Source organism: Halictus rubicundus, chromosome 15, assembly GCF_050948215.1.
Source record: "Halictus rubicundus isolate RS-2024b chromosome 15, iyHalRubi1_principal, whole genome shotgun sequence".
Taxonomy (NCBI): domain Eukaryota; kingdom Metazoa; phylum Arthropoda; class Insecta; order Hymenoptera; family Halictidae; genus Halictus; species Halictus rubicundus.
This window is the reverse complement of record NC_135163.1, coordinates 1,034,530-1,056,426: the sequence shown is the minus strand read 5'-3', so window position 1 is coordinate 1,056,426 and position 21,897 is coordinate 1,034,530. Positions and strand designations below refer to the sequence as shown.

At 33.3% G+C, this 21,897-nt stretch overlaps 3 protein-coding genes across 14 annotated transcripts; 1 reads left to right on the top strand and 2 right to left on the bottom strand.

Moving 5' to 3' along the window:
* Positions 1–17: 17 nt before the first annotated feature.
* Positions 18–11,793, bottom strand: Kua (Plasmanylethanolamine desaturase Kua). 6 transcript variants are annotated; one of them, XR_013083517.1, is made up of 6 exons: positions 7,095–8,080; positions 4,960–5,609; positions 4,275–4,486; positions 3,818–4,036; positions 3,154–3,474; positions 18–3,045 (listed from the first exon to the last, which is right to left on the bottom strand). XR_013083517.1 is itself a non-coding variant. In XM_076801393.1 (6 exons), the coding sequence occupies exons 3-6, from the start codon at positions 5,189–5,191 to the stop codon at positions 3,214–3,216; spliced, it is 924 nt and encodes a 307-aa protein (XP_076657508.1). In that variant the 5' UTR covers positions 5,192–5,609; positions 10,258–10,749; positions 11,353–11,793; the 3' UTR covers positions 18–3,213. The 6 variants fall into 6 exon arrangements, 5 of the variants coding, with proteins under 5 accessions (XP_076657508.1, XP_076657504.1, XP_076657506.1 ...); XM_076801393.1 differs by lacking the exon at positions 7,095–8,080 and adding exons at positions 10,258–10,749; positions 11,353–11,793 and having other exon boundaries at positions 18–3,474; XM_076801389.1 differs by adding an exon at positions 11,353–11,793 and having other exon boundaries at positions 18–3,474; positions 7,095–7,435.
* Positions 8,212–16,396, top strand: LOC143361760 (mitochondrial ribosome-associated GTPase 2). 6 transcript variants are annotated; one of them, XM_076801381.1, is made up of 9 exons: positions 12,646–13,015; positions 13,091–13,293; positions 13,385–14,242; positions 14,317–14,538; positions 14,605–14,724; positions 14,783–15,121; positions 15,719–15,857; positions 15,930–16,162; positions 16,232–16,396. In XM_076801381.1, exons 3-9 carry the CDS (start codon positions 14,186–14,188, stop codon positions 16,394–16,396), a joined length of 1,275 nt encoding a protein of 424 aa, XP_076657496.1. In that variant the 5' UTR covers positions 12,646–13,015; positions 13,091–13,293; positions 13,385–14,185. The 6 variants fall into 6 exon arrangements, with proteins under 6 accessions (XP_076657500.1, XP_076657499.1, XP_076657495.1 ...); XM_076801385.1 differs by lacking the exons at positions 12,646–13,015; positions 13,091–13,293; positions 13,385–14,242 and adding an exon at positions 8,212–9,181 and having other exon boundaries at positions 14,783–14,870; positions 14,943–15,121; XM_076801384.1 differs by lacking the exons at positions 12,646–13,015; positions 13,091–13,293; positions 13,385–14,242 and adding an exon at positions 8,212–9,181 and having other exon boundaries at positions 14,783–14,870; positions 14,934–15,121.
* On the bottom strand, positions 16,392–21,873 carry Alars (alanine--tRNA ligase, cytoplasmic). 2 transcript variants are annotated; one of them, XM_076801368.1, is made up of 14 exons: positions 21,751–21,873; positions 21,380–21,546; positions 21,041–21,229; positions 20,820–20,965; positions 20,554–20,745; positions 19,954–20,244; positions 19,489–19,873; positions 18,986–19,309; positions 18,652–18,910; positions 18,328–18,580; positions 17,860–18,124; positions 17,502–17,786; positions 17,240–17,417; positions 16,392–17,161 (listed from the first exon to the last, which is right to left on the bottom strand). In XM_076801368.1, exons 2-14 carry the CDS (start codon positions 21,521–21,523, stop codon positions 16,473–16,475), a joined length of 3,600 nt encoding a protein of 1,199 aa, XP_076657483.1. In that variant the 5' UTR covers positions 21,524–21,546; positions 21,751–21,873; the 3' UTR covers positions 16,392–16,472. The 2 variants fall into 2 exon arrangements, with proteins under 2 accessions (XP_076657483.1, XP_076657484.1); XM_076801369.1 differs by having other exon boundaries at positions 16,392–17,155.
* Positions 21,874–21,897: the final 24 nt, after the last annotated feature.

The window sequence follows — 21,897 nt, the reverse complement described above, 5'->3', positions numbered from 1 at the left end:
TATATTACTTAAACATATATAGAAATATATTTATTATTTTACTAGATAATAACTTTTGATTATATCAAACACATGCATAGTGGCAAATGCAATTTATTCTTTCGTCAGTCAAGTTTTTGTTGATACTTATTTATATATTCTCCCAATAAAAACGGATAAATTTATTTAAAATAAAAATAAGAACACTCGGATATATTATTTTAAACATTTGTAAGATTGGTATCTGAATTTACATCACTGCAAAGTATATCTTGCATACTTTACCAATATCAGTGATTCAAAATAATATTCTGTTTCTTTCATATTTACGTGGCTTTGTAGATTACAGAATAAATAATTATATTTTCCATGTAATATATGTTTTAATGTGCAAACTTTAAATGCAGTTTATGCAAAATCAAGCAAAACAGCATATTACTCTTATTGAACCTATTACATTTTCCTTGTTCTATCATTCAAGAATACATGTTCAAAATTTTTATAAAACCGAATGAATAATTGTGCTCAACAATGACACAATGTAATCACAAGTGTTTGATTATAATCATATGAAAATAGGTCTGCCATTTTAGAATTAGAATTAGATATAAATATGTTATGGATGTATCAAATTCAATATATTTACAGCCATTGTATCCTTTGTTTTATTTGAACTATGCAGTTTATACTTCTCTTTTATAAATGATTAATACCGCATAATAGTATTTCATGTAATAGAGTTACTTCTCTGTTCTTGCTTATCGCTATGTATTATCTAAAACTGAGACTAACTTTCGAAGTAAATATATATAGCCTCAAAGTATTATTAAAGCTTAAGATTATTGTTTAATAAATATTTTTTTCGTTTTTATTTTATAAGGCTGGTGTTAATATTAACTGCCACTAGATTCATTTAAGTATATACAAAAATCATTCAAATGAATGAATTTATGAATGAACAATTTAATGTTTTCACCTGTTATTAAATATTATACATGTAAACAACTGTCGAAACTTTCAATTCGTAAAATATTCGTGCAATAAATATTTTCAGATAATTAGACTTATGGAATGTGAACAAGACATTTTATTTTAATCAAGATATTTCGTGATTTGATATTAATTAAATTAAATTAATTAAATAGAATTGCATAATTATTATACATTAATGCTTCCTTTACATATAATTCTTTATATTTTAATGATCTTCTGTGTTCGTTGTAATGAATGTTGAAAGCCCATGCTTCAAATCAACATTTAGTAAAGTATATGACTAAATGGTTTGAAGCATTTGGACTACAATAAATAGTTTTTCGTTTCTCCTTCGTTAATAACATAATACGTATACATATGTATATATACATATAGTTCTAGTATATCATGTCATTATACGTATAAAGTCTGTTTTTACAAAAATTACATTTGCAAGAAGGAATCGGAGTCGTGACATTTATATATTGCATAGAAAATTAAATTAGCAAAAAATATACTTCTGTGTTTCACTTTGCTTTGTGTAATTGTTAGTTAACTATTAAATAGATCTATGTAAAGAGAAAGCTTCAGTTCTGGCACGCATTACAATATGACAATTTTCTTTAAAGTTTATACTCCTTTCTTTATAACAATAACAACAACAATAACAATTACAGTACTTATTATAATTGCAATGTCTTACAATAATTATTTCCTTTAAAAGACATTACTAATGATTTGCTTGCAAGGAACATATATATCATGGTAAAGCTCTGCATAAAGTATACTGAAAGTCATAAGGCATTCAAAGTGGTTGCCAATAAAGAGTACAATAGGTATAAAAATTAAAGTCACCAGCATAAAATTCAATATAAATATTCAGCCACCTTCTTATTATTATTTGTACGTCAGTATACTTTACCCAAATCAAACCAATTACTTCGAAAACTGCTGCATAGAGCAATAGGCCCTTGATTGGTCCCTGAACCTAGAACTTGTACTTATATTTTGCACCTTATTTTTATGTTTGTTAGAACATTTGTCACAAGTTAAGAACATGGTTAAACAAAGTTGTAATGATATTTCCGAGTTGTAAAATATCTATTTCAGTATATAATGCTAAAAATGTTTATCTCATAGTCATCAACCAATAATCAAAATTTCATTGCTCTATACATTTTTTTACTGTTCTATAAATTTTAGTTCAAATTGTGACAATACCATTCAACCGAAAAATTAGAATTGAAGACCACATTGTTAACTTCAAAAATTGTAAATTCCAGTGGCAAGTTGTATTAAAAGTTATCAAATATAAATTGTATGTCAACTGTGGTCTTTTCTAATTAAGAAAAAAGGAAAAAGTATTTACTTGACTTTACAGCGTGCGTGTATAAGTAAGTACTATTTAAATTGACAATATTTGTTTCGGACATAATATCGTTGTTACTTGTTACAAATCAATCAATACTTTTTATTCTGTATATCAGTGGCTCAATATTTTTTCAGAGGTTCAGGGAAATTTGTGACTGTGCTCAAGCAGATACAGCAGACTAGACGTGTGTAGAATTAGCACATTAATTTAAAATATAAATTGTTTCCAAAATTACACTCTTTAAATTGTGTGCAAACAAATTTTAAATCAATTTATAAATATTTGTGTAGAAATATATATATACATGCATACACATACACATATACTGATATATATGTATGTATCAATGCTTAATGTTCAACACTCGATTTCATTTCATAGCCACTTATTACGCTCTATAATCTGTGCAACATTTTAATCTCAACTTTGTAGTACTTCCCTTTTTTAGATTATGATGTAAAACATGAAATTAAGTTTCGCTGAAATTTGTGCTACTTGTATAATGATTGTGCAGTGCATAAACATATAATTGCTTAGTTTGTCAGGCCAATTGTTCATAGTTACGCAAACATGATTTCGCACTCACATTTTTCTTATAGAATATGTACATATCTATATTATTGCATATATGTATTATAAATGTGTAAACTTCAAAAGCATGTTCAAGTAATACTAAATGTCTTTAATCACGCTATCTATTTTGTAGGAAAGGCCTCGTAGTGCTAAGTGTAAGAAAAAAAAATTATATTCATCAGTTTAATTTTCCTCTTAAAGTTTGCAATTCCTTTCTATATCCTTCCATGAAGTTACAAATTCATGAAAATGTTCACCTTTTGCTAAATTTGTTTGTTGTCCATAAAAATGCATAAAACAATGAACCACATTAATTCTCAAGACCGTTTCTGGGCCCATTTCAAGTCATCCGCTCTTGGTTTGAAACCAGTTGACTTTTCAATCATGACTTCCAGTATATACCAAAAACGAAGCTTTTCTAATGGCCAATTCAACCATCCAGTCGTAATGCAGAAATAAGTTTCATGTGGTGCAACATGGTGTACACGATGATGCTTCCTGGGTAATATAATTCTGTGTTCTTGTAACCACACAACCCAAGTAGGTAGTCCAAAATATGTGTGAGACCATTTATGTATCTGGAAAAAATCTTTCATGTTGTTGCTACTATTTCTTTTTCTATTAACATTAAATCTACAAACATAACAAGAAAAATGTAGAAATTAAAAAAAAAAGAAGATTATTATCATACTGTAAATGCTTTAAATAAAGACAAAGAATGAGATACGCAAGATGACACACAAGAAATATGTCTAGTTATCTTTAGCAGAATTAAGAATACAAAAATTAGCCCAATATTACATCTAACAAATAGAACTATATTAACTTAAGAATATCAAGTTTGCTTGTTAAACTCCATTACTCTGTTTTATGCGATACACACTGTGTATAAAGGCTTTTTTAGAAAATCTGATTTATTACCTGATTAGTCATTGCGACAAAAATGGCAAGTAGAAACCAATAACAGGTCCAAACGAACTTTTGCTGAATCTCCGACTCCGGGAGTATTAAAAAATCCCATGTTAATTTACAAAGGAATGGTATTGTGACCATAAAATTATCACCATTAGTTTCTATAAAGTCATGCCTCGTTATACTTGTGGGATCAATATGATGCTCTCGAAAAGGTCTCAAAAAATTCTGCAAATGAATATATTTATATTTAGCATTACACGAAACAATGTATATATTAAAGAATATGTTTATAGAAAAGCTGTCCTACGTGTCTTCTAAAATAAGGTATTTTTTTATAATCCAAAAAAATAACTGTTCTCCATTTGTTCTATTCTATTTCTTATTTGATATTTTACCATCGAACAAATTGTTTAGTAGAAGTCACTTATTACTTCTTTTAACGTTTCTGGGTTAGTATGTTTACCTTTCCTAAAATAGGAAGTTCTATAGAACCCCATGTATCGGCGGCCCAGTGAACGAAACCAGACCCGAAATCTGCCGTTACGATGCCGCAAAACGCCGCCACCGCTATAGGGCTTAAATTTTCGAATCGTAACCTGACAAGGATAAATATTGAATTAACCACCATGAGTGTAATGCAGATACCGACACAAATACACTCTTGCGTCCTTTTTCCTGAAATAAACAGAAAATATATTTTAATAATATCTCCAAAAATGTAAAATATTATTCAATTACTCGCATAAAAAAAAGAAAATGATAATAATGTCTTTAGAAGTACCGTGCAGTGTAGATGCAAAGATACATATTGTTGAACTACTCTTTATTTTTGCACACAAGCGAGGATTCCAAGGTGCGGCCGATGTATAGCCAATGTTTTGGCAAGAATTAAAATCAGAAAACATACATGCAATATCCATCGCGTGTCGCGTGAAATATTACTCTGCCGTTTTAAATCAAGTGCAATCGTGGCTATTAATTGTTCGAAAATTGTTAACAAAAGTTTCACAAGAAACGTCGCGAGAAATGTTGAAATTATATTTTTACGAGAAATAAATCAATAAATAAATATATATATATATTTATGATACTTGAATAGTTGATGAATTTAGTTTAATAAATAGGAAAATAACGGTTGAAATAATTACCAGTGCTGTAAAGATTTGCTAGTTCTTGGGCGCCTTTGTGATTAGGACCCCACCTCGGTACGGTCCTGTCCTCTTGCGAAGTCGGTACCACCGAGTTGGCATTGGGATCGTCCTCGAGCATCGAATTCTCGTAGATCTGCCGTTCGGTTTTCACTGGCGCCAAAAAATTCGTTGCCATCGAGCACGCGGCCGAAGCCGCTTGACCCAAGTTCGCCACCTTTATCTCGTCCATAATTATTTCTGTTATTAATCTGGCGGAAATGATCGAAAAACATACGATCCGTTTTTTATTTTATTTCTTTTCTTCTCTTTACAAATTGATGTTGTTCCGTTATCCGTTTAAAACCATTGTACAATCTTGTCGTCTGTGTACGTCTTTTCAGAAAGTTTTCATGCTTTATCGGATAATTTGTTTATAAAGTGTGAAAGATTTTTTAAATTTCGCATGCAGACACGGCCATAAAGAGTTGCACATTATTCGATAGATTTTTGTATCATCTATCGTTCGATCCATCTGCCTCCTGTGCGACTTCACCCCCTTCGGTTATCGCGTCATTATCGGCCGGTATCAACAATTTTATTGCCTCTTGTGCTTTCCGTCGTTCCTTCTCTTGTATTCCTTGTGACCGATTTCTCATGCGAAATTTGTGCTGAAAAGAATGAATACGTTTATCAACATAACGCGAGAAGGATTTGCAATACCATTTATCATTTTGTTATCGAAATAATCGCCTGACAAGAACAATTTTATGTGGAGAATATAATAATTATTTTTAGCTAAGAGATCGTGGTTTGACGCTTTTTGCCAATTAGTATACGCGGTGTAGTGCAGTGTGGCGTGTAATCCAAAGTTACACGCAACGCGACCGATAAAAGAAGATTTCAAATATCAGACCTTCTCTGTCTGATAACACCTGTTCCGACTTTTGCACGTTTTGCTGATATTTTACCGCGCGAACGAGAACGATAAAATACTTCGTAACAACGTGTAAAATCGTATTAATAAACCTTGTCCCTAGTTTCTCAGTTTCATAATTTTTCCAATTGTAAATATTCTGTTACCGAACAGTTGATAGTAATAATATTGATTACTGTAGTGCTCGTAACGCGGAATGTTATAAACTGTGGACTGTATTTCTTATCTACCGCATTTACCACGTCAAATCGTATATCGCGGTTATTCGACTAAATGACTAATGCGCTTTATTTTTTAAATATGTTCGTTTAAATGGACGCACAGTGTGGGCATTTAATACGATTTAATTAAATTGGGAAAAAGAAATATATTTTTAACTAGCATCTTCGAAGCGGAACAGAGACAATATAAGTATCCACACCGTTGGAAAGGAACACCATGATTCAAGTATACGTGTGGGCACTGGCAAAGTAGGTTAATTTCGCTTTTGCACGAGCCTAAGGAACAATTTTGATAATACACCTAGTTTACCCTTGCTCCTATTTTGACCGTGCGTGTACACATCAATCGAAATAATTTAAAGGTTCTTTCGTGTCGTCTACTCCTCGTTTATTAATACGTACACTATAGCCCATTGTCAGACATGCACCTGTTCAGTGTTGGAAAAAATAGTTAATGCGAGATTGAAAAATTGTACACAAGACAATTAGAATATTACAATCGAGAATTTACGGTAAACAACCCATCACAAGTTAATAGATAACTCGATTTCCGTATACCGGTGCGAACGAAAAAGCAGTAACAAGAATTTTAGCACACCGCCGAACCCGTAACACGAGAGTTATTATCACTGCAAACTATAAATTGTGCAGCGGATCGGTCGACCGCAGCGTAACTATAACATTCGCCGATTGCCGAGTAAACTTGAATGCTCCGTTAAAAGGTATTGAATTTGCAACTCTTCTATTACTGTCGCTGCTCGGAGATACGTGCCTGCACGAATATTTTAAAACCGGCGTGCATGGTTACGTAGATGTATAGACTGCACTCTATGCACATAGAACACGCGTGCAACACGTGTACGTTTTTCACCCGAATATGAGAGAAAAATCTAGGAATTGCACGTGTACGCGAGAACAGGAATATATCGGGTTGGTTTGAAATTCGTACGTATAAGCGATTCAACGAATTACTGGACGAAACAACATCGAACGCATACCCATGAGACGGATGAAAGGAACAAGTACGAAGACAGACGATCCTCACAGAGCTCAGAGGATTTCTCGTTGTCTCCTTGCTCCGGCGTTATCCTGGTCGATGCATTGTCCAGCCATAAAGTCGCTGAATGTGCACGCTCAATTAGTCACTGGTAGGATCGAAAGAGACCTACGACGAGACACTATCGTACCTCGTACTGATGTAACACATACACACGTAAGGAAAGCACGCATGATGTTCACATGCATTCGTATCGTTTCACGCACAAGTATTCTTCGCCGTCTTCAGCTCGATCCTCTCCTGTTCCACGTCTATTTCTTTCGGTTGTACACTGCGAAATCACTACAGAAAGCTACGGTGTAACAGGTTCGGGTTTTTGTGTATTTTCGTGAGCGATTAAGAGAGAACGGCGCGTCGCTGGTGCGAGACAAGGAAGGACGAGGTGGAAAATGTAGAGAAAAAAGAAAATGAATGATAGGGTGGGAGGGAATCTCTGAAAAGGATCGAGACGATAAGGTGTCACTATTTGGCATTTAACTGAAACGAACTGTGCTTGAGTCTCGGGACAGGACAGGCAGGAAAGTAACGAAGAGAGTGCAAAACCGGGGCGCTAGTCTCGCCGTACGTTCGTTCGTGATTCTCCTCGGTTCTTTCTCTTTTCCTCAAGTTCACGTTGCGCGAATTCGCTGAATCCTTCCTTCTCTTTCTTTCATGCGAACTTCTCTTCTGCAACCCCGCCTCGTTTCGTGACGAACGACCGGCGCCGCCTGACGACCGCGGCTCGCGTCGCGTCGAGACGCGTCGCGACGCTCTTGTGGCGCCGTCACACGGCTACCATTTCCGATACATTATCATTTCGACTATGTACCTAGTACTCGAAAAATTCGAACGTTCAACCTTTCAATTATACCGAATATTTCCAATTAAATCTTAGCGAGACCCGTCAAGCGGCCATTTTTTATTCACAAGCTAAAGATGTTTGCTTAGATTTTTTAAAATATATTTTACTTTAGTGCAATCATTGGGAAAAATCAGTCAGAACCAAAAAATTAATTTCGATGTTAAGAACACCTCTTTTAGGGAATTCGAACAGTTTTTTTTTTATTTCTACAAATTAATAATTTGTTTTCAGTTTTCAAAGTCACTCATTTAAAAATCTTAAACACAATCTCGGAGTGTAATGAAATAATCTAGAATGGCCTGCGGCTATTAAAGGGCGTAAGGTGAATCCTAAAGCGTTTTCGACAACTTTATTTCTGGCAATTGAGTAGCTTGATAAGCTCGATAAGATTCACAAGAACACAGTGTACTCGCCAGGTAATCAAATAATTGTCTCATCGTACTTGACGAAAATAATATTCGAGTAGTTAACAATATTTGATACGATTCATGATTCAACTGTGAGTGTTATTTACAATTCTAATTTCGACTCAAATAATTATTGACATTCAATCGTACCAACAATAATTTCCTTCAACTGTGTGAATTTTTAATTTTTTAAATCATAGGACAACGTCCCTAAGTGAGAATCACCAACTTTCGCGCAACTTTGATGTGAAATTAGTTTTTATGAAACTATAATCGTATATTTACTATAAATAAATATATGATGCAAAATGTCAAATATGTAGACAACATTTTTGTGAAAACTCTATTTTTTAATGTGCCGTTTAAACAACGTCTTGCCCACGGAATCTTTCACGCGAGTTTTTCCTACACTAAAAGTATCCTTTTAACATCACTTTAAGAGATAATTGACATCAACTGATATTCGTGTATTATGTGTGATGATAAAGTGGGAGGAGTGGCCTCTCGCTTTGGCAGTTTCAGACAGAGTCGTCCAAACTGAACTGAATTTAATAAAGTAGTTCGCGACGGTTCTGTTTACGAACGGAATTTCTGACACGGTAGTTGGGCCTATATTGGGCCCACACGTATGACGTGTTAACGAGCAGCTTCTCGTGACTATAGTAAGGAAGACATAGTAGGGGAAAGTGGTCTGCTTCTAGGAATAACTTCAGACTCGCTATGAACGCGCGTGTTCGTTCGATATTTCGTTCCTATTGTCGTCTGATTTCCGATATCAAGGTAAATTCTGTAGTTTACAAAGTTCACGCGAAATAACGGGTGGGGTTCAGGGAAATAAGATTTGTATAAATAAAGTAAACAGAAAATCATCACCACTTCGCTCCGACAAGACATTAATCTTACCATTGAAAATTGTTTTCCATCTGTTTTAGTGTTGCAACTAATCCTGACAGACAGCGTAGCTTTATGCAAAATATAAATTTTCTACCTAAATTGCAACAAACTGGTACGAAATAGAAATTTATTTTCTTTCCTAATATATTTAATAGGTTGAAAATAATATAACAGCATTCTTTAATTTTTCTAATATTCTTAATGGTTTGAACTACACCTACTCATTTTTGTCACAGATGCATAAAATCCGTTGTCTATCGATAGTAGTTGTACGAAAACGTCGAAAACTACGCGCTTGCGATTGTAAAACCACGGTCATGCACGTCACCAATGAAACATGGAAGCACAGCATGACCATTCTTGACTGCATCACGACAGCTCATGTTCTTTAAATATGTATGTCTACTGCATGACACAATCTACTTGCAACGCGTCAGTCTGATAGCTACTTAATTTCCAGACATTCTGAAATTCATTACTTCTAAGTAAAACTTTTAACGGTAACTTTGACAAATAATACGTGATTGACCGACACCACCGGCACAGTACGTTACACCCGAAATAGGTGAAGAATCTGATGGGCTTGTCCTTAAATAGTAAATAGTTAAGTCGTGTAAAGTCTGACATGACCTGTGAAAGTCCTTTAGACTAGGGCACGTGCCATTCGATGGAACGTTCATACTTTATTCAAAGGTGGATCGACCGAACAGCCTAGGCCCTAAGTTTTTCATAAGTTATATCACAGTGATATGCCGAACTACGATCACGTAATAGATAATAGCATTTACGATAACATGGTACCATCTATAGGGAAACACGTATCACGCTCAGAATTTTTTAAAGCTGAATTCAAGTTCAGCCCAATAGGATATTATTGATTCCTTATCGATCGCATTTGATCGGATCATTCTTATTTGTACGAAGCGACAGAACTTAAGGGAAGCATTGATTCACATACTTACCACGGTCATGCAAAAACGATTACTCGACGATCGGGTAACGTGGAAGACTAATTTCCTTTTTTTCCGTTTTTTCTGATGAATTTTTCGATCGACATTATATTTTCTAGTATGCCGCGAGATCCTCTTCGTAATTTATCTATCTGAGGTTATCTGTTCTTGTTTTAGCCTTGTACAATCGGTTTAGTTGCCAAGTTACTATAATGCCAAAATAAACTCAGAAGTGCGAAACTTCGGTTGACATAAATTCTTAACCGTGATAAGCGCGGTCGGTACATACGAGGGGCGAGTGACGATTACCTAAACAATCATTTCTCACGACGAATTTCTGATATATAAAAGCAACGTGTTCACGTGGAAACGGTGTTGTGCGATTTATCAATAATTATTGGGAAATTAGTCGTCCCGTGATGGAGACATTAGATAAGATACACAGCCTTACAGTCAAGCGTGCAAACACGAAGGTGTGAGTTACGATCGAAGTGCAGTCGACACCTACGAACTGATCCGGAAGACAAAATGAAGATGGCATCATTCGGACTGCTTACGCAGAAGCTAGACCACTTTTATTTTCGTCAACGAACGTAGCGGCTATCGTCATCAAACACGACAATTGCTATTTTATACTTTCCGCATTATATAATTCCTGCTTATAATAAAGTCTCCCGAACGCGTCTAATAAACAATGCAATTAATATAGTTAACGAATCCGATCGTACAGTTAATATATGTAACTAACATTGAACGATATGGTATTCTTACATAAGTTAATCTAATTTAAACGCCAGACCCTCGGGAACCGAGTTCCTCATTCTCTATAAATTCGTTATCCTTTTTTAAAGGAAAGCGTATGCTTTTTATTATAACGATTGTCTATGCTTTTATATTTTCACTGAAACTTTGGCGACAATTTACAAAGAGAGTCCGCGTCGTGACTTTTATTATCATATCAAAAATATTCATTTGGCGAATGTGCAACAATGTTGCAGAGTCTCGCTCTGCGACTACGATATACAATATAGAATATTTTCAGGAAACAGTGAGCACTATTCACATTATCTCACGGAGATCGACTGAGATGGTTGCGTTGAAACTTACAATTCGAAATGTGGTTATACCGCGATCAGTCTTAGATTTCCTTTCGCTTCGAAAAACACTGAATCGGCTGTACACGCGACAGCATGACAGTGAGCGAAACGATACATAGTCGTCGCCGAAGGTACAATGCACGGCGTACAACGCGTGCCGCAATGACAAACCACAAGTTAATGTTTTTCGTCGTGGAACGAGCACATGTCGGTCATTGCGCGGACTTGCGTGCTACGATGCATACCCGAAGTATACGAATCAGACGGTGCGGTGTCACAAAACGTGGGAGAATACATGAGCACCTGACGTTTCGATTGTCCCAGATGTTTGTTGAAATGTGTACTTGCAAAAGTGACCGTGAAAAATGTCGTTAGGATTGCTTGGACATGCGGAATTTAATATTTTCGTTTCAATAAACAATTACAGAATAACGAACGAAATCCCCAAATTTATTTACAATTTTATAATTATTTAAAAAATTGAATGATGCGACAATAAATAAGTGATAAAAAGAGGACTGAATATCTATAGATAATTAATAATTATATAATTAATATTTCAGAATAAACCATCGAAAGTATATAACTGCAAACTGTTCTATCATTTTACTCAATTTTTTCGGAAGAACAAATTTTCCATGTATATTATATATACTTAACTTGTTATCTATCAGTAAATATAAGAATCATTTAATTAATTTTCAGATACGTTGTATCTGTATTTATACATCTATCGGTCAAATATATTCTTAACAAGCCCACGGAATCGTAAATATTTTAACGAATGTAAAAATGGAATCATAGAGTGAATTCATGATTCTAAATTCGTAACACACTCATCGAACTATTGTAAAAATAGTTTCATTCATTGGTCGTACTATTATATCACAAACTTTTGTATGTTGGCCAAAGCAGATATTTGGAAAATTTGAGGGACATTTATTTTAAATTGCTTCCATAATGAATGGCTGCAACATCTGATACGAATGCACATGTTTCTCAAAATAATTCTTTTAGATAATGTTTAAAAAACAAACGAGAAATATAGCTCTACATAATGTTGTATAGGCATGCAATTTTTACGCGTTATATATAGTTATGTAAATATATTTCGCTCTTTGTCTGTATATTACATATTATTTTATGATAAAATCTAATTAACAGACATTCTACGGAAAACATGAAATAGTTTATACAAATGTTAAGAAGTTTATTGTACTTATAGTTTCAATGTTTATACATTGGTAATTATGTATATGTATACCATTCGCAGAAGAATGTCGAAATCGTGAATATTACATATACCAACTGCATATCATACATACATATGTATCTATACATGTACATATACATATTTACCTAACGTGCTCGTTATAAGTTGAACCAGTAGGGTTAGTACAGTTACACCGAAGGCACGATTACGGAAACTGTATTTTCCATTTTATAAACACCGATATGTTTAATTTCTATTAAACTCATTGAAATTGAAATATTCGTGTGATACTTACATATGTTTGTATAGTGTAAACAATCTCGATTAAAAAATCATACGCTTGTTAATGATTCGTTCCATTGTATTGGATTATCATGCCCAATAAAATTTCTTGATAATTCAGGATATGAATTAAGAAACGAATCTATTAATACACATATATTATATACCATTCACCAAGGTTAGATAATTATTTTAATTAAAAAGTAAATGAATAAACCAATAATTTATAATATAACCTAATGCAAATTTTTAGTGAGATACATTTACTTGGTAATATAATGAAGGTCGCCCTATTTAATGAGAATGACTCTGTACTATTAGTAGGGGAGGGTAATTTTTCATTTTCTGTTGCACTATTCCAACTTAACTTAAATATTGTGATTACCGCTACATGCTACGAAGCTGATGTTAATCAAGATGTTGGAAAGAAAAACATAGAATACCTAATATGCAATGGTCAGTATTTAAAAATCAGACTAACACTGTTTATTTGGATAGTAATTTAATGTAATCAATTATACAAAGAATTCTATGCTTTTCTTTTCAGGAGTTCGAGTACTATTAGGCGTTGATGCAACAAACTTGAAAGATTATCCAATGTTGGGAACAAAATTGTTTGATAAAATTATCTTTAATTTTCCACATGTAGGTGGTAAAATGCGAATAGAAAAAAATAGAGAGTTGGTAAAACAATTCTTTGTCAGTGCAACAGAATTATTGAAAAGTAATGGTCAAATATTAGTTACTTTGTGTAATGGTCAGGGTGGTACGTCCCTTGATAATCCACCAAGACGTTGGGACGATTCATGGAAAATCACAGAAATGGCAGCACATGCAAATCTTATATTGAGTACAATTGAATCATTCGCATGGTCATCCTTTCAAACTTATATAGTAACTGGATATCGTGGTTTAGATAAACAATTTCACTCCAAAAGAGCTTTAACTCACGTGTTTGTGAAATCTGTGCCTCCAAATGCACGAAATATTGCTCCTAAAGAAAAGGCGAATATTTCTCTGCATAATGACAATTTTTCATGGAAAGATGTTTGTCGAATAATGAATATTTCAAACACAAATGTATCATATACACACACGTATACATTCGATATAACTTTCAGTGTTAATGAAAAATTTAATTCAATGGACTTTTATATATTATTATATAATCATGCAGGCTGCATTATTAGTGATATTAAGTTTATACGGTTGTATGAGTTCCCTGTAAGCAAAGTACAGAAAAGAACATATAGAATAAGTTATCAATCTGACTATATTCCTTTGTATAGACAGAGGATTATTGATATTCATCAAAATTTAGTCGCAAATATTTTGGAATATAATTTAAATGTTTCAGTTTCAAGATAGAACTTTCTATCATATATATTCTAAAGCACAGATAAACGTAATTATATTTCGATAAAGTTATATTTATTTTAAATGAAATAAATATCATCATATATTCTTTATTTTGTACAGATGAATTGTTTTCGTCGAATAAAACCACTAATCCCGCATATTGCTAATTGGAAACAGAACAGCACAAATGTACAAAGATGTAAAAGTATAAGCAAAAATATGTTTAAACCATTTTGTACCTCTGAATGGTTCAGAAATCAAGAAAATGTTTCTAAACCATTACGTAGTATAAAGCCAAAGTCTCAGAAAAATACAGAAAATCATTTTCTTGACATGAAGCAAGTATGAAATTAATAACTTAAATTCAACAATGTGTTTATAAATGTTAATCTATACACGCATGTTCAGGTAAGAACAGTTGGAGGTAATGGTGGAGATGGAGCAATATCATTTGCACACTTGTGGGGTAATGATTGTGCTGGACCTGATGGAGGAGACGGTGGACATGGTGGTCATGTAATTTTTCAGGTATACAACTGACCTTTTGAAAGAAAAATTGCATTTAATCGAACACAGAATTTTGTAGGCACAAGAAAATATTAAAGATCTTTCTCATATAGAGACTGTTCTTATGGCTGAACATGGAGAAAATGGACATAATAAAGACTGCTTTGGTAAGAATGCTAAGCATACTACAGTACAGGTTCCTGTAGGTACTATAATACGAAACATAAAAGGAAAAATAGTAGGTGACTTGAGTACCAATGGAGCAATGTTTATTGCTGCACGGGGTGGTACTGGTGGTCATGGAAATGCATATTTTAAATCTAATTTGCAACAATCACCATGCATATCGGAGTATGGTGCACAAGGAGAAAATTTGCAATATGTGATAGAACTTAGAAGTATGGCACATATTGGACTGGTATGTGTATATTGTGCTTCTTAATGTTCATATTCTATATTAACCCTCATTCATCCTTTATGTCAATTTGGCACATTTTTCACATAAAGAACGATGTTATTCGTAAAACGAAAAATTGTAAAACGATTGATCTGAAACTTCGTGACTTTTATTTTTTTAACAAGAAATATACATATTTAGTATTGTTAATAGCGAAACATGCGATAAAAACATTTTACAACATTTGTTACAAAAAGAACTCTGGTGTGTCAATTTGACGCACATAATTTTCATGTTTTTTGAAGTCCTTTGACGGCTAATTCATTGTTTTGTAATTGTTACACGACAATTATTGTTCTCTTCATCTTTCTCAAAGCTAAGAACGATAAGATCGAAACAAAGCGAAGTCGAACACATGCGAATAAAATTGAGAAATGCGAATATGCAAGCAATATTATTTATCGTTTCATTTCATTTGATGTTTTACCATTGTGTCAATCTGACACACGAGGGACACATTAAGTTGCGAAAATGAAGGATGGATGAACTGGTATATATTTACACTTTAATAAAAAATATTAAGTTAAAAGATACATACATTTTGCAAATATATTTTAGATTGGCCTTCCTAATGCTGGTAAAAGTACTTTGTTAAGAGCCATAACTAGAGCCAGACCAAAAGTAGCTGCATACCCATTTACTACTTTGAGACCTTATGTAGGAATGATATTATATGATGACTATGAACAAATTGCAGGTTGATAATATAAATGTTTATCATTAATTAATATTTTACCGTAATTTCTATACTTTTTTTTAAACTTTCAAGTGGCTGACCTACCAGGCCTTATATCTGATTCCCACAAAAATAGAGGTCTCGGTATACAATTTCTTAAACACGTTGAACGTTGTAAAACATTATTATTTATTTTGGATGTATCGTCAAATGAACCGTGGACAGATTTTAATACTTTAAAACATGAAATTACACAATTTAATATAAAGTTAAATGAAAGATCAGTTCTTATTGCTGCGAATAAGATGGATTTACCAGAAGCGAAGGTAAGACACATTGTCTTTATACATTAAAACACAAAAGGATATCATAGTGTGCTTAATTTATTATTACAGGAAAATTTAGAAATACTTACAAAAAAAATTAATTTACCAATTATACCAATTTCTGCTAAAATAGGTACAAATGTATCTACTTTGTTAAAGGAAATAAGGATTTTATATGATGCACAGAAGGAGGAGGATGAGAAGGGAAATATATTAGAAGGATGTCATAATTAATTGTACTATATATTTCTAATCAAAATTTGTTAATAAAAATAGTTATAAAAAACATTGGTCTGAGATTATTAGGTCTTTAGAGTTTTACAGCTTTCTCGCATAACTGGAAATTTTTTACTGTGTCAATTGTTTCTGGTTGATTTAAAATAGTAATAAACCACCTATTCAAGTTTGGATATGGCATCCTAGTTACTGGATCGAAAACATATTCGTACAGTGGTATTAGAGTAGTAAACAGAGCAATATCGGCAAGGCTAATTCTATCTCCCACTAAATATGTTTTTGCGGATAGTATAGTATTTAAATTTCTTAAAGAAGAAAGAAGATCTTCTTTAGATGTTTTAATATTCGATTTCATATAATTAGGTATGTTCCTGGAATAATGCGGAACAACCCATCCAGAAACTGCTGGTAGAATATGATTGTCTGCATAACTTAGCCACTGTAAAACTTGAGTAAATAAATAAGGATCATTTGAACATTTCAGTTGATCATTTGCTAAATAAAAAGCAATTGCATTACTATCAAATAATTCAAAATTCTTTCCTTTAAGCCTAATATCTTTAGAAATATTGTTACTACTTTCACATTGTAATACAACCAATTCTTGTCCACTATACTTCGCTACTATTTGAGCACGATAATACTTAACACTTCCAACATTACCGAAAAGCGTTAATTTATCTTCTGAAATTTTTGAACATACAGAATTTTCAACAGTCACAGACTTCTTAGCTTGATTGTCCTTTATGACAATATCTGGAACTTAAAAATAATTATTATTAATTTAAAAATTATGCTTTTATAATGTTTTTCTATTAACACATTTTAAATAATATTTACCCGTAATATCAAGCTTTAAATTAGCAAAATTTTTAGCTGTGTGTATTATTTTATTTAAACATGAAATATTAGTACCCGAAGCCTGAGCAGACTCAGGTTTCCCGCCGCCTTTTCCTCCCATAAGCGGAGCAATTTCTTGGATCCATTCATTTGCTTTTAATCCCTTATTTATAGCAGACTATTATGTTTCATAAAAAAAAAACAATCATTATTATATACATATAATTTAAAACAATTGATTATGTTTAATACTCAATTTTACCTTAGAGGATGCACTAAGTGCAAATATCTTTTTCGCATCAGGATCCACACTAACAAGTAACGCACTTGTTTCGGGGGATACAGCTTTTATTTTTTTAAGGGCAGAATCTAAAGCTTTTGTGTTGCTGTATGCTTGACAAACCTCAACCAAAACAGGACAACCAACATTTTGTTGAATTAATTGTTGAATATTTTCTACTACTGAATTAGCAATTGCTGTTTTTGCTGCACGTTCTTGATCGTCAAGTGTTTTCTTCAAATCTTTTAACATCTTGCGCATTTTGTCCTACTCAAAAATAAAATATGTACATCATACATTCGTAGATATAAAATATTAAATAATGTTATAAGATGTATACCTTTTTCCAACTTGAAATAGTAGCACGTGAGACATCATCTGTTGATTCGACTATTTTTCTCACGTACTCTTTCGAATTAACATTATTTTTGTTGGCCAATATAGTCTTTTGAAGCTGGTCCAATTGATTTTGTAACAAGGATGCTTTTTTCTGAGCTTTTGTTGCTTCGGGACCAGTGAGAGCTACAATACGCCTAATACCTTTTGCGATTGCTTCTTCGCTAGCTATAACAAAGTCTCCAATATGCTCTGTGCAATGCAAATGACTAAAACATTTTAATAAGAAAAGTCTTATAATATGAACCAATTTACTGCACCACAGATTTTGGCCGGAAATGGTTCGTTCGAGAGCTTACTAAAAAAAGCCTTTCTGCTCAGTTTCAGCCCTATATCTCATTTGTAAGGATAGTGTATAGGGCTGAAACTTGGCAGTTTTTGAACCCCTTAATCGGCTAGAGCTTGTACTTACGTTCCGCCACAAAATTCCACACTGGTCTGTATCGCATAAGGACCTAAAGGATCTTTTTCCAAATCTTCAACCGGGACACCTATGCTAACTATTCTAACAGGGTCCGGATATGTTTCCTCAAACATAGCACGTAAACCTTGTATAGTTTTTGCTAAAGCTAAACTACTTTCTTTAGCATAAACCTTTTTCTTCTGTTCTACAAGATTATTGGTAATCTCTTCAACCTGTTTCACTTGTTCTGGAGTCATAGCACCTGAGGAAAACGTTTACAAATCATATTTCGTATTGCTGTTTTATTATTAAAAACATTTTTTGTTTACAAACCCTTGTTCGTAAAATCAAATCGAAGGCGATCGGGTGCTACTAGGGAACCCTTCTGATCAACTTCTGCACCTAATACTTTTCGGAGAGCATAGTTAAGAGCGTGGGTTGCTGTATGATTACTCATTACGAGTCTTCTACGCGTAGTGTCTATATTCAAGTAAACTTTGTCCCCCCTTTTTAGTACTCCTTGACCTACAGAACCAATGTGCAAAACATACCCAGCTCTGACTTGAACATTTTTTATCCGAACTTCCGTCTCCTAAAATAATAAATATGCATAAATACAATTATACATAAACGCATTTTTAATATAAAAGCGATTTTTTTTATTTACTTCATCATCAGTCTTCACTAAAAATCCTTCATCATATATTTGTCCGCCCTGTTCAGCATAAAAGTTCGTTTGATCCAGTAAAATTCCAGCTTCTTCTCCTGACAATACCTCATCAACAAAAGTTTTATTACGTCTAAGAGCAATTACAGTTCCCGTACATGGAGCAAAATCGTATTCCTCGCATAGTTTGTCATTGGTGACTGTATAATTGTACTTTGGTAAATCATTAGTGGGTTTAATTCCCTTATTTTGTAACTCAGTAATTGCATGAACATCCAAGTTAATTTGATCGTCCACACCACCACTTTTGCTTTGAGAGATAAGCTAGGCCAGGAAAAAAATTATTTTATAAACGCGTTCAATACGTATTCTTATTATAATTAGAGAACCCGAAAATGTCAGAGCGGGACTCGTCTCGATCAGATGCTTTCCAACCATCGGGTACCCAACATTTTCGGATTCTCGCACACCTTTAATTACAATATATTTTACACATATAATACCTGAGCTTGCTTTTTTGCCTCTTCATAGCCTGTCATATCCACCTTCAGACCTTTTTCTTCAGTCATGAGCTGCGTTAAGTCAACAGGAAAACCATATGTATCGTACAAACGCCAAGCAACATCACCAGGAACAATAGTGGACGATTCTAATTTCGCTATCGTACGATTTAATAAATTACGACCACGCAATAAAGTCTTAAGAAACTGAGCTTCCTCTTCATTAATAATATCAATTATCTGCTGTGGATCTTTAGTTACTTCAGGAAAGACAGATCCGAGCAGCTCTACGACGACATTCACTAATGTTCCAAAAAATCCAGGCTTTGCGTTTAATTTTTCTGTCGCAAAACGTACAGCACGCCTCAAAATTCGTCTTAGTACATATCTGAATTAAAAATTATTATATTAATACATATATACGTATATTTTAAAAGAACTGCATGTAAATAATTATATTTAAATCACCCTCTGCCAGTATTATCAGGTACACCTCCGTCTGCGAGAGCAATTGTAAGAGTTCTTGCATGATCAGCCAAAACTCTATATGCCATGTCTATGCCATGCATATCATCTGCACCTACTTTCCCTTGATATTGTGGCGCTCCTGTACCCTTTTGAATGGCTTCGAAAAGTGGCACGAATAAATCTGTGTCATAATTAGCGCGTTTATTCTGAATAACTGATACTAATCTCTCCAAACCTAGACCACAATCAATGTGTTTCTTTGGTAATGATTTTAAACTTCCATCAGACTCTCTGTAATAAAATATGGTGTAAATAAATAAAATTGGCTTCTCGTTTTATACCTTATAATATACAGCGCCAGTCTCATAACATGACGACTTCAGAAAACTCCTACGAGAAAAAATATTGGGCATTCTATTTAAAAAACTGAAGGTGACCTGAATCACGATAAAAAAGCAAAGTAACAAAAAACAGATTATAGCAGTGTAGATCCCCCAGGAAATCATGCAACATTTGTTTTGAAAATTTGTTCATACAACAAATAACTGAAGAGTTATTTGAAATCGTCATGTTACAAGACTCACCCTGTACATTACTTACCTATTAAATTGAATAAAAACAAGATTCCAGATTTCTAAAACATCTGGATCATCTTGATTCACTAAATGAGCAGCTTCTCTGTTACCAATTCGATCATAATGTAGTTCACTACATGGTCCACAGGGCCCTGTTTCTCCCATTTCCCAGAAATTATCCTTCATATTTCCTGGCAAAACATGAGTAGGAGGTACTCTAACAAAATAAAGAGTGAATTGTATTGTAGAATTGAATAATACATAAATTAAATAAAGTGACTCTTCAATCACCCCAGTGATAGCCAGATGTCTTTGCATTCATCGTCTGCTTTCAAATGGTTCTTCTCATCCCCACCAAAATAAGTTACGTACAATTGGTCAGTTGATAATTTTAATTTAACTGTTAAAAATTCCCAAGCCCAGGTGCAAATTTCTTTCTAAAAAATAAATATTTAAGAGATACAATATTTTTGCGATAAAATGCTAGTATTATAGACTTCGTATCTATTTACTTTAAAGTAATCTCCGAACGACCAATTGCCCATCATTTCAAAAAATGTATGATGATAAACATCTTTTCCAACATCGTCTAAATCATTATGCTTTCCTCCAGCTCTAATGCATTTTTGACTGTTTACAACTCTTACATATTTAGCCATATCACTGTTCGGATCCACTGTTCCCAGAAATATTGGTTTGAACTGAAATAAGGTTCTAAATGAAAAACTATAAGGACAAATGGGACAATTCAATATAGTTGTTCACAAGTAAATTAAACCTCTCCAACTGTAAGATTTTAATTAAGATTTACTGTATTAAAATAATAATACATAATATTTTTCGTAATATACCTGATTCATTCCAGCATTTGTAAACAGTAATGTTGGATCATCATGAGGTATTGTAGAACTGGAGTGAACATATTCATGACCTCTACTTTTAAAAAAGTCAATGTAAGCTTGTCGAATATCGTTGGCATTCATAATTTTATTCATATTGCTACTTTCCTTTTCTTCTCCTAAATATGGTCAGAATAATTGAAATTTCTAATGTAATCACAGCATATGGAAATAATAATATTACATGTGCAAGTAAAACAAAACCAAGATAATGTTAACTTAGAAACTACATATATATATTTTTTGAGTTTCTCAGATACTGATAATATAGAAATATTACAAGGTTATTAGAAATAATCGCATAATGTGGAATTAAAACTTACTTCGAACTGGATACGGAAGTTTATATCAAAACAGCTGGTTAGATAGACGGCTATGCTGATGTCTTTCAAAGGAGAAAGGGACAAATAGAATTTAAAGTATCTGCATGCGGTCCGCACCGGCAACTGAAAAAAATTTCTACATATATA